An 18,775-nucleotide genomic window follows, 5' to 3' on the forward strand; every position below is an offset into this window, starting at 1 on the left:
ATTCCCCAGACGGTTCTTCTCGCCCGCAGTCTTTATCATGCGCTCCCGTGCGCCCCTCGCTTGGGCGCTGTGCCCCGGGCGGCGCAGCTCGGCTAACTTCCCATACACCTGTGTGTTCAGGATATATATATATATATATATATATATATATATATATATATATATATATATATATATATATAATTTTGATACAATAAATGCATGCATGCTTTGGCATATTTATTTTTTATTTTACATATATATATTAAAAGCAGTTCTTGAAACTGCCGGCTGGTATTTTGTCTGGCGTTCCGGCGGAGGGTGCAGGTACAGAGGGAGGGGACTGCAGCCGGCGGCAGCGCCCGGCCGAGGGACAGGTGCCACGGAAGGGGAGGGACAGTGGGTGCGACGTCCCCGGGCGGAGGAGGAGGAGGGCGCGTCATGGCCCCGCGCGGGCGCTGCCGGTGGGCGCTGCTGCTGGCCTGGCTGCCGGCCGGTGAGTGCGGCCCGGGGCTCACGGCCCCCTCCGGAACTGCGGCCCGCCCTGCCCCGGGACACCCCCGCGGCGCAGGGGCCGGGAGTCGGGAGGCGCCCTCGGGTTTCGCCCGGGGTTAAGGTGGCGCGGGGCCGGGGGAGCGGCGGCGGCCCCGCGGTGAGGGAAAAGGGCGGCCCTGTCCGGCCGGACGCTCTGCCTCCGCGGTGCCCTTGCCCGCCCGCGGGGCTCTCCCGAGCTCGGCGCGAAGCCGTGCGGAGACAAGTTTCGCTCCGCAAAGGTGCGGCTGACCTCTCTCCTAGGAGGAAGTGGCCTCCTGCTTCCTGGCAGCTTCCAGTATCGGTCGCGTGCGGCCAGCTCGGCTGGGACCTGGGCGCTGGGCACGGACCTGGGGGGGATCCCCTTTGGCCTCCGGCAAACTCCCAGCCGAGCTTTTGCTGCTGGTTCAGGAGCCTAAGCCTCTTGGGGATTTCTGGGGTAGCTGCAGTACTGCTGCACCTGCTGGGCACCTGCTCGTGTGGGGAGCGGGAGCTTGCCTCCCTGCCCACGGGCGGCCTTCAGCCCGCAGTGTTCACTCTGCCAAGCTTTGCGAGTTGCCTGACAGCTTCTAACCTCCTCTTGGAAATAAATTGGTCATTTTGCTTCTTGGGTGCCTGGGTCTTGGCTGATGATATGGCTTTAAAGTTCGGTTTTTCACAGAGAGCCACTGAAGTAGGCAAAAAAGTATGGAGGGTATGCTTGTTTATTGTCTTGCTTGACAGCTGTGTTCCTGGGAGATGCTCTAGCCAAAACTTGGCTACACTGGCTCCAGAGCTTTGTGTCTTCACTGCAAAGCCATCGATGCAGCCAAAACTTACTAGATTGGTGGTGTCCATATTTGTTCTTTCTAGCCAGGATAAGAAAGATAGTGTCCTGCAGTGGAGTAATGCAGTCCACATTTAGGACCCAGCCTTAATTTCACAACTTTTTTAGTTTTCTTGGAGGAGGTTAATGAGAAACATTTAACATGCAGCAACATATGACTGTTAGCTGTGGAGGAACAGTAGGTTTTCAACCTCATTAGAAAATAAGGAATTTACCCTTCAACTCTGGCTGTTTTGCAGAACAGAGGTAATGAGAAAGCATCCCTTCCATAAATAGATGTGGGTTTTGTTAGTAAAAAGCACACTCTGATTTTTAATGTTTTATTCTTACCAGAGAGATGCTGTTGTAGGAAATGCATGGAAAACGTTCTGTTCCCATGAGCCTTGACAAGTCAGAATTCATATGGGTTTCATTTAATTGACACTGAGGTCACGGTTTTGCCAGTCTTGAGAATTTGAATTGGTTTCTTTTGATTTTCTGCATTAAGACCTCAGAGTCAGCTATTTCACAGTGAAAGCTGAAACAAGATATAAGAGCAACTGTAACTGCCTGTCAGCAGCACTACAGCATTGTAAAAACTTGTTTTATCTAGAGGTTTGTACACTTGCTGGTCTTTCCGTGTTTAAGTGCCTGTGCATATTTCTTATTTTTCAGAAAAGCCTTGCATTCAGGGGTTTCCCTGGCTTTGCCTATGTTTATGTGGTATTCTTAAGGCAAATGAGTTTGCTCAGCTTGTGCTTTCAATTGGCTGACAAGGAGTCCCATTCAAACCAGAAACTGAGCAAGTGCTGCATTGACAATACCCTAGTGCAGAATGACTTGTTGAGGCAGCATGCACGTCTGCAGCATCTTTTTCAGTGTGGAAATTGTGTGAGCTCATATTTGCTTGGAATGTAGTGTGGAGGTAGCAGCCTGAAAGGACACTGAAAGATGCTTGACAAAGAGTGATGTTTGCAGTTGTGGTCCAGATGTTACTACATAGCAGTAGCAACTTGTATTTTGCTCTCATCTGAAAACATGGACTAGAGGGAAAATCTTTGAATATATGATAAAAATCAAGTGTTGGTTCATGGAGACCTGTACAGTTGGTACCTTCATGCATCCCACTTTCCTTCCTGCCTTTCCTGCTGTCGTGCTCTGCAATTAAGAAGCAGCTAGTACAACACTGCAATCCCTGCCTGGTTCTCTGCCATGTATTCCAAACAGGGCATCCCACACTTGCCCTGCACTGTTTGTATTCCCTTATCAAAGGCAATTGGTGATAACTTTGCTATTGTTAATGACAAGCACAACTTACTGTACTATCAAAGTTTAAATAAGATAGAGACATTTCTGGAGTATAGCTGAACTACAGCATAGCTTATGAGAAACTTTTAAAATCCTCCTTGAGAATGTTCAACTGCTTAGATGGAAAGTGTTATAAGGGTTGTTAGAATGAATACATAACAAATACATAATGATAGCTTAATTTAAAGGGGAAAAGGGGATAATTGATGTGTGCTGTTCTGAAGTGGTGATAAACAATTAACTGCAGTGCTATAGCCTGAAAGTTGTATTGTCTAAATCCTGGTCACTACTAGATAATATTTGATGAGTGTCTGAGCAAGACCTTGATAAAATTAATTTGGTGTTTATACAAACATACTGCACTGCAGAACTTTTCTAATTAGGATTAAAAGCCAAGGAAGTCCCATCCCTTGTGCTTCTGGGACAGTTTTCCCTATGTAGAAGGAGAACACAGAGTGATGTGCTGCACAATAGCTACTCATGCTTTGGAGAAAATAATTCAGTCTGTAAAGAGGGCCAATGAAGCTTTCTTCTGTCAGGGAAAGATGGGGCTCCTATTCTAACCAGGGTTTGTAACCCTGGATGACTTCACCAGAGGCGCTGGGAGGTCTGTAGGTGCAGGTTCTGGATGGAGCCAAAGGAGATGCACTTTGAGTCATTGCTCTGGTGCAGATGATGTGATGGGAGGCCTGAGGAATCTGTGTACTGATGGCCTCCTGTGTTCATGTTTGCAGGTTGCCTCTCACTCCTGGTGACAGTGCAGGATGTCGAGCGTTACACCACCTTATTTGCCACTGTCATTCTCAAGTGTGACTACAGCACCTCAGCACAGCTGCAAGATGTGGTGGTGACCTGGCGCTTCAAATCCTTCTGCAAGGACCCCATCTTTGACTACTACTCAGCCTGTAAGTGTCAGGCTCGTCTTCCAAGGAATCCTCCTTCAAGTGGGAAGAAAGGGAAAGATAGACTTGCTGGGGTAGTACAGGCTTTTGACCCCTTCCTATGCAAAAAACAGATTGTGACATTTCCCTGCACTCCAAGAAAATGCAGGTCATGTCTGTGATTTCCTTTGAAATGTCAAGGCCTTATGAGATCATAGGCATCCCAACCAAAGCAGCTGTTTTGTCCTCCTTGTCATCAACTCAGAATACAGGACAGTTCAGCTGTGGTTGACACAAGTCGATCTTGGAAGCCCGTTTTATGCTTCAGCATGTTCGAATGCAAGGGCCTGCAACAAGTGGGCTTTAGGATTCCATGGGGGTCCTGTGGTTGGAGCTGGATACCTGTGACTAGATGTTACTGATTTTAGGAAATAGAAGAAACACATGCGTTTTGAAGGGCATGAAGACTTCTAAGTAATAGCATTTAGTAGTGGTGGCAGCAGTTCATGTGCAGATGTTCTGGTGCAGGCAGCCTTAATTCAGGGGGGTTTAATATGGTACACAAACTGTATCCCAGGATAACTACTTGGTCCAAAAAGGTGGTGATCCCTCTATGTTTAGTGTTGGTGTGGTCTCAGCTGGAGTATTGTATGTGATTCTGGGTCCCAGGATTTGAGGATATTAAGGTACTTGAATGCATCCAGAGGAGGGCAACAAAGCTGATAAAAGGTCTGGAAGGCACATCCTGTGAGGAGCAGCTAAGAACTTTGGGCTTATCTAGTTCAGGAAAAAGGAGGCTGAGGGGTGACCTCATTGCTCTCTACAGTTCCTTGAGAAGGGAAAGTGAATAGGAAGGTGCTGCTCTCCTCTCCTTAGTATCCAGTCATAGGATGTGTAGGAATGGCTCAACTACATCAACTGCATCAGTACTATACTACTTTACATTTTAGTCAATCCTAAAGTGATCAACAGTTGGACTAGATAACCTTTGTACATCCCTGCCAACTGAACTATTCTGCTCTGTTCTATTGTTTGTAAACCCTGCAGAATATTTAGGTAGCCAGCCATAGCATAACTGTACGCTTAGAACTGAGCTCACAGTGGGTACTGGGTGCCCAAACTCTTTATGCAATCTGGATGAGTTGGGTAGACATGTTACCAAGTGCTCTACAGCCTAGTTCCCAAGCAGGTGGGTCCCTGGCTCAACTGATCCCAGAAGAATGTGAGTGCTTTAGGCCCAGGCTCAAGCTAATAATCCCCAAAAGGGACTTCATAGTCCATTTTAGGTATAGCAGTGAAAGAGCCTTTGACAAGCTTTACCCTCATCTCTCTTCACTGCGAGCTCTTTACAGAAAACACTGACTGAATCAGCTGTTTCCCCAAGTCTCAGATCCTAAATATTTCGAAATTCAATGTTTATGAGTCTGTCAGAAAAGTATTGTACAGAAATTGCCTCTAGTCCTCCATTAATTCTCTTCTGCATCTTTACATTCAATCCTTAGCTGGAATCGGGTGATGGATTGTTTTCTATCCTTATGAGTTCCACAATGTGCAATGGGATACAGGAGAGAAAGGGAGACAATCCATAGAGCAGTTCATGTATGTCTGGAGATTTTGCTTGGTGAATAAACACCCTTTTGTTTTAGTTCTAGTACTCCTGGGTGTTTTATGACTTTTTCTTTTCAGCTTCATACTGGGAGCTGCCTTTCACGCTGCCGCCATTAGCTTCTTTCTACTGTTGTTCTTTCAGTTGTGAGTACAGGAGGCATCTCCTCTGCGGCTCTTGCATTCTCAAAATCTCTGCCATTCCTGTGGCTCTGCCTCTGTTTGTTTTTGAGTACTCCAAAGCAACTTACTGGTTTGAAGCCATGGTTTGTATTGCTAAACCAAAGCAATTGCACACAATGTACTCAAGAATTTCTCTACTGCTCACAAGAGGATATAAATTGCTCTTTTGAAATAACTTTTGCCATCTCTAATGATGTGTGTTTGTAGCATACCAGGCTGGTTTAGCCCTTGGCCAGGACCCCTCAAACGACTGCAATGACAGCCAGCGAAAAGTGCGCATTGTTATCCAGAAATATGGGCAGAAGGACCCTGTGCTGGGCATCGACTACCAGCAGCGAAAGATCACCATTCAGAACCGTGAGTGACCTCCCAGGCAGGCAGTGAACTCAGGAATTATCCAATATCTGGGGCTGCTAAGTGAAGAGAAGCATAAACATGGCTAATGTCATCTGTATCTTATATACTGCACATGGTAACAGAGTAAGAACAGTGAAGGGCCCTGTCCCCAGCTGGCCTGATGGTGTTTGGAGGCACTACAACCTAAGGCTGAGCTGAGGATGCCAGAGCATATTGCTGAAGAGCACAACAGCTGAGGAGCTCAGAAGCTAGAAAACAGTTCATTCTTCCAAGTACTGCATAATTGTTCAGGTGTGTTATATGCTCTCTGCTGTCAATGGAGCAATAGATATTGCTCCTACCAGAAGGGCCATTGGGATTGCTGACCTAAGAGAGACAGTGATCTGTGTTCCAAGACCAGTAGGGTTGGCTTCCAGCAACACAGAAAACATGGACTGGCAGCGAATGCTGTTTGTAGGAGTTTTCATTGGACTCAAATGAGATAGTTTGGAGGTGATGGCTATGCTTGGGAAGAGGAGAGATGAAGTACTCTCTGTCTCCTTCAGGCAGAGGGCTCTTTTTAGGTGGAGCCTGAAAGTAGTGTCTTGTTAGTCACAAAGAGCCCACTGACCTCTTGGTCCCTCTCCCACAGGAGCAGACCTTGTCATCAGTGAGGTCATGTGGTGGGACCATGGCATGTACTACTGCACTGTGGAAGCACCAGGAGATACCTCAGGTGATGCGGACAAAGAAGTTAAGCTGATTGTTCTCCGTAAGTGCCTGTGCTTTGTTGCCAAGATATCTCCTCCTGTTCTCCTCTACCCCAAGACATCTCCAGTAGTGGAGAGGTGCTCAGTAAGCTACCATGGCCAGATACATCAGGATCAATCCTTTTTCTCTCTCTTTTTTTCCCAACAGACTGGCTCACAGTACTCCTCATTGTTCTTGGTGGCCTCCTCCTCCTTCTGCTGATTGGTATATGCTGGTGCCAGTGCTGCCCCCAGTATTGCTGCTGCCACATCCAGTGTGGCTGCTGTCCAACGCGGTGCTGCTGTAATCAGAAAGGTGAGGTTCAAGCAAACATGCATCCATTTATAGCTTCTGTCAAGACAAAAGCTTGGCTGGGAGCTTGCTGAGCTCCACTTTCTTTCTTTTGCTTAGCATCCATATAAACTGAGACATTTATTTGGCCAATGTGACCTCCAAAACCAGCTTATCTGAAATTCAAGGAGGGGATCTCAGATACATGGAATCTATCTTGCTCCTCTGTATCCAACTATCAGAAGTTTCTCCCTGCTCACACCTTATTACCAGCTTCTCTCACCATCCAGAGCACAATCAGTTCCCTTGCCTGAGTAGCTCAGGACTTTCTTTCCCGTCTTGTGGTTCATATGCTGTGCATGTGAGAAAGGCAAGAAAATATCTTGATACTAGTCCCCAATCTAGTCTTTCTTTCAAGTATGTTGCTCTGAGAAGAATTACATAAAAATTGGAAATTTTTTATCTGCATGTTTTCTTCAGAGCTGTTCCTTCTACTAGAAGAAGGTTTGGTTTGGTTTCCTTTGGAGAAGGAAGTGAGAAGAAAGTGGAGAACAATGGTTTCTCTTGCTGGTCAGCCTTGCAAGTGCATTCTGAAGTTTTGAGGGTCAAAAGAAATTTTGTTGTCTTTGCTTTTATCAGTAATAAAGTTTCTGCAGCCAGACCTTGTTCTTTTAGTAAGGCTGCTGCTGCTTGAATTTTGGCTGTTAATTTCATATAATCTCAGCATTCCTGTAACTGAAACTTGATTAGCAACAAATAGACTAGTCCTCCTGAAGCTTATACAGTTTGACAGTAACAAAATGCAACAAATAAGTTTATTTATCATAATAAATTTGAAATGCCCAGGTTCTTCTCCCAATGCTACAAGGAGAGGATTTATGAACAAGGATCTCTGTTTCAGGTTTACCTTTACCCTCAAAACAGCTATTATAGCTTGGGTGTTAGTAAACTGTGAGAGTTTTGGGTTTAAGCATAATTTGCTTAGCCCTTGCAGAACATCCCTTCTGTTGCTAAAACCGAAATTAAACATTGGAGGCCTTACAGGTTGCCATGTAAAATGTGTAGTGTTGAGAAGGCTATGGAAATCTGGCAGAAAAATCAGTTTCTGTGAAGGGGGAGAGAGGTGATGGAGATGAGAGACTCACACCTCTAGAATTCCTAGTTCTCAGGAAAAAAAGAGATTCAGAGTTTGTGTGAGCTCTTTTCTGTTTTTCTGTGCTGCAGATTATAGCTCACTCCAGACTGCTGCTGTTATTTCCTCCTGTTAAAGAGGAGGAATTCTTGCAGGGTTTTCTAAACCTCTCCGTGTTCATGAGAGAAGGTACAGATAGGTTCAGCCTCCTTGACTGGATGCTGGATTCTGTATCTGTGATTTCCATTCAAGCTGCCTGCCCTCTGAATCCACTTGGCAAAGGATCTATGTGCCTGCGCCTCTCCGCTAATACTGCTAAACTCTTCTCTTTACTTCTTCCTGCTCTGACTTACTTTTTTTGCACTCCAAGAAATGAACTGGAGGCCTTAAAAAAACACAAGAAGATAGATTCAGGGAACATCTTAAAAACAGTGCTGAGGAATAACATTCCACACAGCTGAAGAGAAGGCAGAAATCCTCACCTGTGTAGGGTGAGTATGGGTGCTTCCTTCCCCGTCCTTAGCCACTAGAGGACAGCATAGATCTGCTGAACAGTCACAGGTGCCAGTGAGACAGGCACAGGATAATCCTGGGTGCTGTGAATCACGCCATTAACGAGCATGGGTTTGAAGTGAGCAATAAAAGGAGTGCATTGTTTGAGTAATTCAGCATTGATGTACAGAAGTATTAGAAATGCCCTGGGAGCAAGCCAATTACATTCCCTGTGGAAAGCTCTGAGAAAAACCCATCACAGTAAATATATGTACAGCCTCCTTCTGTTCCTATTCGTTCCTTTTCTGCTGTGGACTTCTTCCAGTAATGAATCAGGGAAAAATAGGATATACTTGCACCTGGGTATCACTAAGTTGCAAAATATTTTATTTTCATAATTGGCCCAGCAGCTGTTGAAATCTGTCAAAGGTGGAGAACAGATTTTTCCAACAGAGTAAGTGGAGGGAGCAACACAACTTTCTGGCAAAGCAGGATAGGAGTTTTGAAATTAGGGTGAATCTGACCTTCCTCAGATAAATATGTTCACTTTAAAAAGATCTGTAACTTCTGTTTTGCAGATGGGAAATCAGAGTATATGTTGGATTCAAATTGGAAGGCAAAGCATCTGGGGAAGAAAGAAGGGCTGATGGTAATGAAGGAAGACCAGGGCTAATTCTGGATTTATTAAGTTGTAGGTAAAAATCAGGAAATGACAGGGAGAGGGTGACTTTGGTCCCAGTGACAGCCTTCCTACCTTAAGAGGGAGAATGCTAAGCAGGCATGCCCACAGGTGGGTCTCTTAATCCTCAGGCAAAGACCAAGGTCAAAACCACAGGACATGCACTCAGCAGGCTCTAGGACACTGTCAAGGTAATAACTGGAAGAATAGGAGAGGGAGAGATAAGGCCTTCCCCTTCTGTTTATCCTTCTGTTTAACCCATTTCTTTGTATTCTTTCTGTCATCCTCTAAATTTGAAATGTAAACTGGAAGGATATCCCTTGGGACAAAAAAGCAAAAAAAAAAAAGAATCAAGTTTAACGTAAAGCTCTTGGAAGCTGTTACCTCAGACCACACAGCTTTGAGGATACCAGATTATTAGGATTAAAACCCCTGAAATTTCCAGCTTTGTAGTTCCCTCTGGTTGAAGCCAGACTGGGGAGAGTGAGGGAGTTTGCAGCGGAGAATTAAGTGGAGCTGGAAAAACTGTGGAGAAAAGGAAGGATGTGTTGAGGGGCATGGTCAGTCCTTTTGCTGCAAGTGGTTCTCTGGATAAATCCAGTTAAACAGCAGAAGGAGGACCTGTTTAATAACTGGAGTGCTACCTAAAGTGGAGAGTTCAGTCCCAAAGATTGTGCAGTCTAAATGTGCCTAGTGCAGTGAACCCAGGGGACAGAATTAATTGGGGCTTAGCTGTAGCCTGGTTTCTTAAAGAAGTAAATCTTATGCAGTCAGCTTGTCTGTCTATCCCTAGTCTCTTTCCCTCCAATAGCTTTTAATTTCATCAGCCAGCTTCAGTCAGATTGATCAGAGGGGTAAAAGTCTCAAAGGCAATTATGTTCCTATATGTTTCTTGAACTGTAATGTTTTGTTCATGCCTGCCCAGACAAGAGGCTGCAGTAAAAGTCTGTCACTTCTGAAACTCCAGGAAAACCATAAAAGAGAAATTTTTAAAGGCACTGTTGCTGAAAAGCTTCAGCAGTAATAACAGACAAACCAGGCTTTGTAAGGTCAGGGACTTGCAGAATTTACTTGCTTGTAAACTTAAGTTTTGATTGTTTGTGATAGAAGAAATAAGTTTCTGTAAGATGTTTTTAGGTATTTTCCCCAAGAGAAGCAGCAATGAGCTATGCTCTGAAAGCAAGTGAGCTGGTCTGTGTTGAGGAGGTGAGATAGAAATGCTGAAAAAAGGGAAGTGAAATTGGAATCTGACCCCACAAATAGGGGTCTGGAGTTAGCAGTGGTAGAAACCCTGTGAAAGAGAGAATTTTCCACTGTTTGCTCTTTTGGCATCCTGGACATTGCTGTTGAGAGCAGGAAATTTAGTTTGTTCACCATTTTGACCATACTGTCTTAGAGGATTTAATTTTAGCAGTCATTCTGAGGTAAATTATGGAGTGACAAGAAGAGTGGACAAAAGACTAGAAAGGGAAAAGCTAGACAGGGAAAAGCGAGACACTGCACCTCTGAGTGCCCTCTGTGAAACAGAGAGAAAATGATGAAGTGTAGAGTGGAAAATATGATCTGGACAGAACCCACATAATGGTGGCAAGAAAAGGTCTCATTTAGTGGGAAGTCAAAGTGAAAAGGGGAAAGGACCAGTGATGAGCTGAAAGAATTTTGAGAGAAAGAAAACTGTTGCATGTCTTGATGTATGAAACATTGTTTCCCACCTTTCTGCATCTCTACTCTGTAATGACAAGGCGAGTAGAAGTTTTAACTTAGTTATGTGCGGCATACTTAATCGTAGTGTTATTTGTTTCCCTGTTGCTGGGACTGGAATCAGAGTGTTGGGCAGTAAAGCTTTTCTTCTGTTTTAGGTACCTTTTTGAAGATGTACAACTTTGCATTGGAATTCCCTGTGCTCTGTTTTACCTTCGTCATGGGGTGGAGAGAGATTTTAATTTTGTGAACTTCCTGTATCCAAAGGCTGCAGCCTTTAAAGCAAAATGGTGTGTTTTCTGCAAGCTGTGCCCTGTGGAGAAGTGCTGTAAGCTTTCTTTTTCTTTTACAGTGCTGGAACGGCACCAGTTCATGAAGCGGGCTCAGGCTCTTGCACCTTGGTTATCACCCAACATGTTCTACGGAGCTGGTGACAGGAACTCAAAACTTTCCTCTTACCAGCTGAACCCCCTGCTGCAACAAGGTGAGACCGTGGGCATCATTTCTGAGGGAAATCAGGGTGAGAAGCAGGTAACTCCTTCGGGAAGTTCAGCATTGAGGCTTTAGCCTCTCTACAAGAAAAGAAAGAAAGATGTTCCTAGCCTGACTGCATGTCCTAGAATGACAGCTCTGCCACATCTGCAGCGCACCATAAACTTGTCTGGGTACATAAAACCAGCCTGTTGTTTTAAGTGTCTTGCTGGGCTCAGTGCTGGGTGAAGCAGTTTAACACTAACTAAGGTGTATCTGTGCTACACCCCAGTGACTGCAGGGTAAATATACCCAGCTTATCTTGCTTTGTGTGGCAGAGGAGGGTACTGTCTCTTTGTTCTGCTGTGCTGGTCACGGTCAACTCCTTACAGCCAAAACTGACATGACAAGTGAGGTGCAATTTGTTTGAGTTCTTATCAAATGTCTAGTCTTCAAATGATTAAGGGCAAACTGCCTTCTGTGCAACAGATCTAGCCTGCACACTGCAAAAAATGAAGGACTCTTTAATGAAACAGGAAGAATTTTCTTCTCTATTTGTTGCTTATATCTGTACATATGTGTGTGTATGTGTGCATACATATAAAAATGTTCTTATTTTCGGGTTTTTTGCAGCATTTCTTCCAGTTAAATGAAATGCAAAAGGAAACACTATGGTCTTTCTCTGATTATTTGTAAATAAAATATGGTATCAGTGCTGTAGGAAAAAAATGTTCCTCTAAGTACACAGACTGTATTTCCAGGTATGCTGGACTTCTTACCTCTGTTCTGCCTAAAACATGTTAGGTCATGATGCAGTTTATTAGTTACTACTCTTTGCACCATACCTCATGTGATCTGGATATGCAGGTTGTGGTGCCTGAGACTAGTGCAGCTCTTGCAGTGAGGTGGAACAGGAGAAAAGCAGCAACTCAGCCAGGATCATGAGTGCAGAAGGGTCTTCTCTTCAGTGTTTCCTGTTGACTTGCTGTGTTCTCCTGTCTTTTTATCCTTAGATGTATCTCTACAGAACAGTCTTCCACTGGTGCAGCCACAAGCCCAGCTTTCCCATAACAATGGTGTTTTGGACTATCTGGAGTCTGAAATCCAAAACCTGAACATGTCCCAGCTGCGGCCTCCCTCCCACCAGCGGCAGGCTGTGCAGCCCAGCTTGCTGTCCTCGCTCGGCTCCAACATCGTGCCACCTCCTCTTGCCGATCACATCTCCTCCATCCATGGGAGCAGCAACTCCTCAAGGCCACAAAGAGCTGCCCGCACCCCCAGGCCCTGGGACTCTGCTGCAGAGGACAGAAGGGAAAACCGGAGGGGGCCCTTGCCTTCCAGTGGGGATTCTCATTCCAGCTACAGTCAGGAGCCCTGGGACAGGCAGCGAGAGGATCATCCTCAGAGGCAGAGGACAGGTGGCTACAATGGCAGGCCCCAGCACACCAGATGGGATGTGTCACCCCCACGCCAAGCTGAGAGGGTCAAGGGCAGCAGCAGTTTCTATCTGGAGGAGACCAAGGAGCGCTCCAGCCACCATCGTGGTGGGAGGCAGGAGCCCGGAGGAAGGCGAGAATACGAGCACCATGCTGGGAGGAGCAATTACTCTGGCCAGAGGCGGCACAGCTACTCCCCCCCCTCTTCTCGCAGGGGCTCGTGGAGCTCCTCAGAAGAGCAAGTCCGTGTACCAGTGTCAAACCGCAGGCGGAGGAATCGCAGGTCCCGGGAGTGGCCAGAAGAGAAACCCCCCAGTTACCGCTCCTTAGAAATCATCCCAGCTCAGGACAAGAAGCACAAAGGCAGCGCAGGGACCCGCTCGGTGAGTCGGCTGCCTTTGTGCTTTCCCATCTAAGGGAAAAGGTGGGGTTTAGGGAGTGAGAGGGAATGTTTTCTCCTTTCTGTTGCCTGTTGTCTTTCAAACAGAGGCCAAGGAGCAAGGAGTGCTCTGTACAGCATGGTTATGAAGAGGCTGCTAAATACCCAGGCTGCCAAGGCTGCCTTTTGACAGGCACTCCCTGCATGTAGTGTGTTCAGGGGCAAAGTAAAAAATGAAATCCCTGGAAGTGTTCCATGCCAAGCTGGATGGGGCCCTGAGCAGCCTGGTCTAGTGGAAGGAGTCCCTGCCCATGGCGGGGGAATTGAAACCATGTGATCTTTAAGGTGTCCCTTCCAACCCAAACCGTGCTATGATTCAGAAATAAGTTAAGTCCCCTACAGGGTGATGTGTTATATTCCTGTCCCCATCCAGAGGCTTTTGGAATCCTGTATCTATATTGGTGTTAAAATAGCTGTTCTGGTATTGACTGGGGATAAGGCACTTCCAGATTAGGCAGCAGCATCCATCCCTCTGTAACCATCTCCAGTGCTGGTTTACTTCTGATTTCTTTTAAAATGTGCATGATATTTTTAATATGGCACATATGGGAAAACATCCATAAAGCTACATGAAATGAGCTTTAAGGTCATGGGTGGCATAGATAAAAAATATGTCATTCTACAGGCCAGGTGGAAGAGGATGACTCCTTTGTTGGGACTCCTGAGAACTGAACATACATTATGTGGGTAGTCAAGAGCTACTATTCACAGCTCTTCTTTTCAGTTTGCACTGGGATTATACTTCAGGTAGCAACCTAAGTGTGAAAAGCTTCATATTCAATTGCTAATATCCAAATTAGACAGTGTATCCCTCCTGAAAAAATGAAGATCCATTTAAATAAAAAAATGTTAAATGTCCCTTATCACACATATGCAGAATTCTACCAGGTGGGAGTATTTTGAGGGGCTGTATGTTGCACATTACCATTTTCCTTTCTGTGTTGTGGAAGGAAGTACAATTCTAGATCCAGCTGGAATGTGTATATATATAAATGGTGTTTGTTATGGTACTCAGAGCAGGTAGGAGGACATAGGATTTTCTTTCATCATTCTTTGTTCCTGAATCTTTTATTTTCTCTTGCAGGACAGAGGAAGTTCCCACAGTGGAAGAAGCATAGTCATTTAATGTCAGTACTGGAAGAACTAAGATTCCCACTGGACTCCTCCTAGTTTTTCTACTATTTAGGTTGGCATGGCAGCTTTTGATTGAGCAAATAAACAGCAATAAAAGGTTGGGCCAAGTTCTAATGGGCTGAGGTTCGTTGAAAACATTCTAGTAGAAACAGCAGATTTTTTAAGTAAACAGCGTATTCCAGTCTTTAAAGAGAGTTACCAGTTCTCCTGGTTAAGTGCAGTGGCACTGCTATGAGCCCAATCTGTAGAATGCTGGTGCAAGTTCCAGTGTTCAGAGAGTTGTAAAGTCACAAGACAGTAGAATAATTTAGATTGGAAGAGGCCTCTGGAGATCATCTGATCCAGTTCCCTGGGAGCTTTGTGGGGGGAGGCACAACATCTTTCTAAGGCCCTTTGTTGTGCTTCAGAATGTGTAATGTTTGTTGCTTCTGCCTGGCTGCTCAGCATAGCTGGGACGGTGGCTTCCTTTTGTCCCCACTAAGCCTCTCTCCCAAACAGGAGGATCATGGTGTAATAAGGTCTCACTGGCATGGCTGCAAATTGTGAGATTATCTGCTCTTTACTGACTGAAAGAACCTGTTCTACTTTGAGCCTAGACCTTAGTGCCTTAAAAGATACTTGTTCTGGCCTTTCATCCAGACTTGAATTTATTTGTAAACTTGAAGGGCTAACTTTACCAAGATTTGTTCTTCCCTACAGGGACTGAGCAAAGTATGACTACTCTATACCATGGACCAGAATTTCCTTCACCTCAAGGAAACATGGTTTTGGTGACTATATCTTGCCTAAGCCATGTATTCATTTCCATACATTTTATATTCTCCCTTTCCTCTCCGTGCCATGTATCATATACATGGGGTGGGATAAAGGACTCTGAAGAAGTCTTATAGTCACCGTTGTTACTACTGACCTTGATACACCAGCCCTGCATGTGTGGTGCATCTGATCTGGAGCTGGACTGTAGGGTTTCCTCAGTTCTCACCCTGACACTAGAATACAGAATTTCTCTATGCTTTGAGATCAGTTGTGAAGGAGAAGTTGTCATTTCTCCTTGATTAAATTAATCCACAGTTTTAATTTAAAATGTCCTAGAGAAAGAGAAGCTCGGTGGATGCTGGCCGCTTCCAGGAGAAACTGTCTTGCCAGAGGCACTTCTTGGATTTAAGAGACTCCAGTTTGGCAAGGAGCTTTTGGAGAATCTTGTGAATTATTTTGTAATCCAGAGGCACTGGAGATTGGCCAGTACCAGTGACTGTCTTGCCTAGCTTATTTCCCAGATGGTGCCACATGGGACCCCTGCTACTGTTTGTTCTTTAATGTCCTAATTACTGATGTGCTTATGCTTTTCCCTGGAAAACTTGGAGAGACTTTCACTTTGTCCACCTCCTTTTTTTTCCTTTTCTTTGGACAATGATGGGAAACATCACACTTTGAATAAATGGTCCTAATTGGATATCCAGTGCAGTTGCTGGTCAACCCAGGGCTACTCCAGGGTGCTCATCTTCCTACAGTTTCTTGGCTGAACATGCTTATTCGTAATTCCTGCCTATGGAGATAAAGCAGAAGGAGCTTCTCTGGTTGACTTTGTTTCAGCACTGGAGGCCTACTTTTTGAAGACAGAGGGTCTCTTTGCCCACAGCTGATGTCTATCACAATTTTTTTTTTAAAAGAACTAAAAGTGTTACTTGAATGTTTGAATTCAAGAAAGGAGGGCTAATTAGCATACTACTTGTGTGCATTAGGTACAGACTGAGCAATGTGAATTGACCCATGAGTCACATTTGAAATATAGGGAATTGTGTTTGCAGAACTTGCAAAGCTAGGATCACTCTTGAATCTATCAGCCGCTGTGGATCATTTTTTTCTAATTTTATGATGTGCTTAGGATTTTATGAACTACCTTTTTGTATGATGGACTGGTATTTTTATTAGTTAAGAGGCATTTATGATGACTGCAATGGCAGAAAATTATATGGGGCTGCTTTTTCCAAAACTATAAAGAGGTTTTAACATTAGCTTTACCCTCTGCTGACTTTTAGCAGATAGCAAGGGCCCTGCAGATTCTACCCTTGGAAGCTGAGTTGGTTACTTAGAATTCGACTCCTTGTGCCTCCAATAGGTTCATACATCACGCAAGAGAACTTTTTCCTCTCCTAGGCCAAATGTCCAGGTTTCAGGAAAGGGATGCACCTTTCTCCATCAAAGAGTAGAGGCTATTTGAGACCTATGGTGAGATCCCAAGATAGTTGCATGGAAGGAGTTCACTCTCCTTCACATTCAAATGTGTACAAGCCAGTACATATCCAGCAAGTTTTCCCAAGAGCAAGAAGCTGCTCGCACTGCAAGAAAACCAAGATCACTCTCTCTGTAACAGGAGCAGCTGCTTCAGCTGCTGGAGTATAAGCACACTAACAGCAGAGGTGGTAGTTTCTAATCTACACCTATGAAGGAGCCCTCCATCTTTATTTGTTCCTCTAGTCCCCATAATTGAGCTAGGGTGACTAATTGTAGATTGTCAACACAATTCACAAACTGAAGTATGAGAGGTTTTATCTAGATCATACTTGATTTCCTCTTTAGTCACTTTGTTTATGTTTATAGAACCATTAAACAAAACTCTTCAGGGAAAATTGATTGTATCTCTGTGTTAATTCTGTAATTTCTTAAATTGTGACAGAAGTAGATTGGGTGATCCAGCAGGGAAGCAGAAATGATACCAGGCTTACTGGTCTGCAGACCACTGTGGTTCATAAAGCACCAGTTGGTGGGCTGTGAAATAACGACAAAGGAAATCTGTCTTTGCATGCTTTAAAGCTACAAGCGAACAGAAAAGTGGGAAGGAAATAGGCTCAGCTTTAGACACTTATTTCTGATTTTAATTGGCTATAAATGAAACCCATTGTGACAGCATTGCACAATACAGTGTGAACCCTTTTCCAGTAAGATCACAGGGTCTTTGACTTTTTAAGAGAGAGAGAGAACTGAGCAGCTCCAGTACAGCACACTGAAAGGAATAACAGTAGGAAATATCCTAATCTCATTCTTTCTACATTGCAATTTATTCATGATTAATTTTTTAGCCATTCCAGAGAGCTGATGTTCATGCGTCACCTCATTCGTGATGGAAAAAGTTGAATATTTCACATATGGGAGTTATTGCTATTCTAAACTTTTGTTCTTCCATTCTTGTTGAAAGAACAAGGAATATACTTTACCCCCAAAGAATGAATCTTCTGTCTCAGATAAAGTGCCTTCATAGCCACTGGTGTTTCCCTAATTTAAAATAATGTAATGAGTAAGTGACCATGCCACGCAGGGCCAGATAAGGTTACCCATGCTACAGTCAGCTGCTTTCTACCTCAGACAAGAGATGCATAAGAGAGATAAAGAATCATGTAATTTTTCTTTGATAAAGAAAATACTTGCAATATCTGGCTTTCTTGCTTATTTGCAGAGCACCCTGCCATTCTGGAATGCCATTCCAGGAATGGCGGGGCAAGGGCTGCTTCTGTGCAATCATTGATATGGTCATGGCAACTGCCCATTTGGCACTAGAAAGTGCTGAAACACCCAGTTGCTATCTCTGGGATTGTATTCATGATAGCACTGCCTAAAGTTAGGCTGACTTCAGGGCCAGGGAACTTGCCTTGTGTGGTAACAGCCACAATGCAAAGCTCTGCAATAGCATGAATCACCCTGCAGGGCAGCTAAGTCCCTTCTGTTACTACCTCCTGCAGCACATCAGTTTAAAACACCTACTCAGAGCTTCCCATTTTTTGACCTGACATAAGAAATAAATGACACTTGAGGTTATCTTAACTTAACCCCTCCAAGTAATGACTGCTCATCTCTGTTTCTGCTAGTGTAATGCCTGTGATAGTGCCTTGTGCTGCTCTTCTGAATGTTATTCCAGCTGTAAAAGAAGATTATAAATGTGTAGATTCTCTTCAATGACTGTAAAATGTGTAATTGAAGTATAAGAGAACTTGCAACCAGTTGCTCTAGTGTGTTCTTCCCAGGCTATAAATTGCTTTTTAGTGTTTGCGCCAGAAGTGGAACCAAAAAGTGCCTGTTCTTATTTCTTGAGTTAACCTTTTTATACATCAATAAGAATCCTCTGTTGTTATTTTTTTTTTGGACAAAAATGCAAAATGGTTTGCTTGTATGGGTTTTTTTGGTAGGATTTTTTTCCCTCTTATTTTGGGAGACTTTTTTTTTCTTTGTTTTTCTAAGAAAAAAGATCATCTGGATAAATATCTAGAGAGTGAAAAAATGTCTGGAAACCACTAGCAGCCATCTTCAATGGTGTGACTCATTGTAGTTTGGCTGCCATATCTGTAAAATGAGAACACTTACTGTTTGGTTCTAAAGCATTTGGAGCACCATGAGAGGAAAAGTCCTCTAGAAATCTTGTTTGGTTGATTAATGAAGGTACTTGGTTGAGCTTTTCACACCACATGTGAGAGTCACCTAATAAATAAATGGTCAACATAAGAATGGAAATCTGTTTGGTCTCACACAGTAGGCTCAATTTCTGTCCTTCCATTCCCCCAGCTGATGCCCTTTGTAGTTGTGTTGTAGCCTTTCTGTCTCTTGCCCCTGTCTACATGTGCCGAACACAG

At 44.3% G+C, this 18,775-nt stretch overlaps 1 protein-coding gene across 1 annotated transcript; it reads left to right on the forward strand.

The window, feature by feature from the left end:
• Positions 1-351: 351 nt before the first annotated feature.
• ILDR1 (immunoglobulin like domain containing receptor 1) lies at positions 352-18,656 on the forward strand. The gene is made up of 8 exons (XM_059837990.1): positions 352-475; positions 3,358-3,528; positions 5,500-5,649; positions 6,281-6,400; positions 6,547-6,693; positions 11,026-11,157; positions 12,158-12,963; positions 14,104-18,656. The coding sequence occupies exons 1-8, from the start codon at positions 421-423 to the stop codon at positions 14,143-14,145; spliced, it is 1,623 nt and encodes a 540-aa protein (XP_059693973.1). The 5' UTR covers positions 352-420; the 3' UTR covers positions 14,146-18,656.
• Positions 18,657-18,775: the final 119 nt, after the last annotated feature.

Source organism: Haemorhous mexicanus, chromosome 2 (genome assembly GCF_027477595.1).
Source record: "Haemorhous mexicanus isolate bHaeMex1 chromosome 2, bHaeMex1.pri, whole genome shotgun sequence".
NCBI lineage: Eukaryota > Metazoa > Chordata > Aves > Passeriformes > Fringillidae > Haemorhous > Haemorhous mexicanus.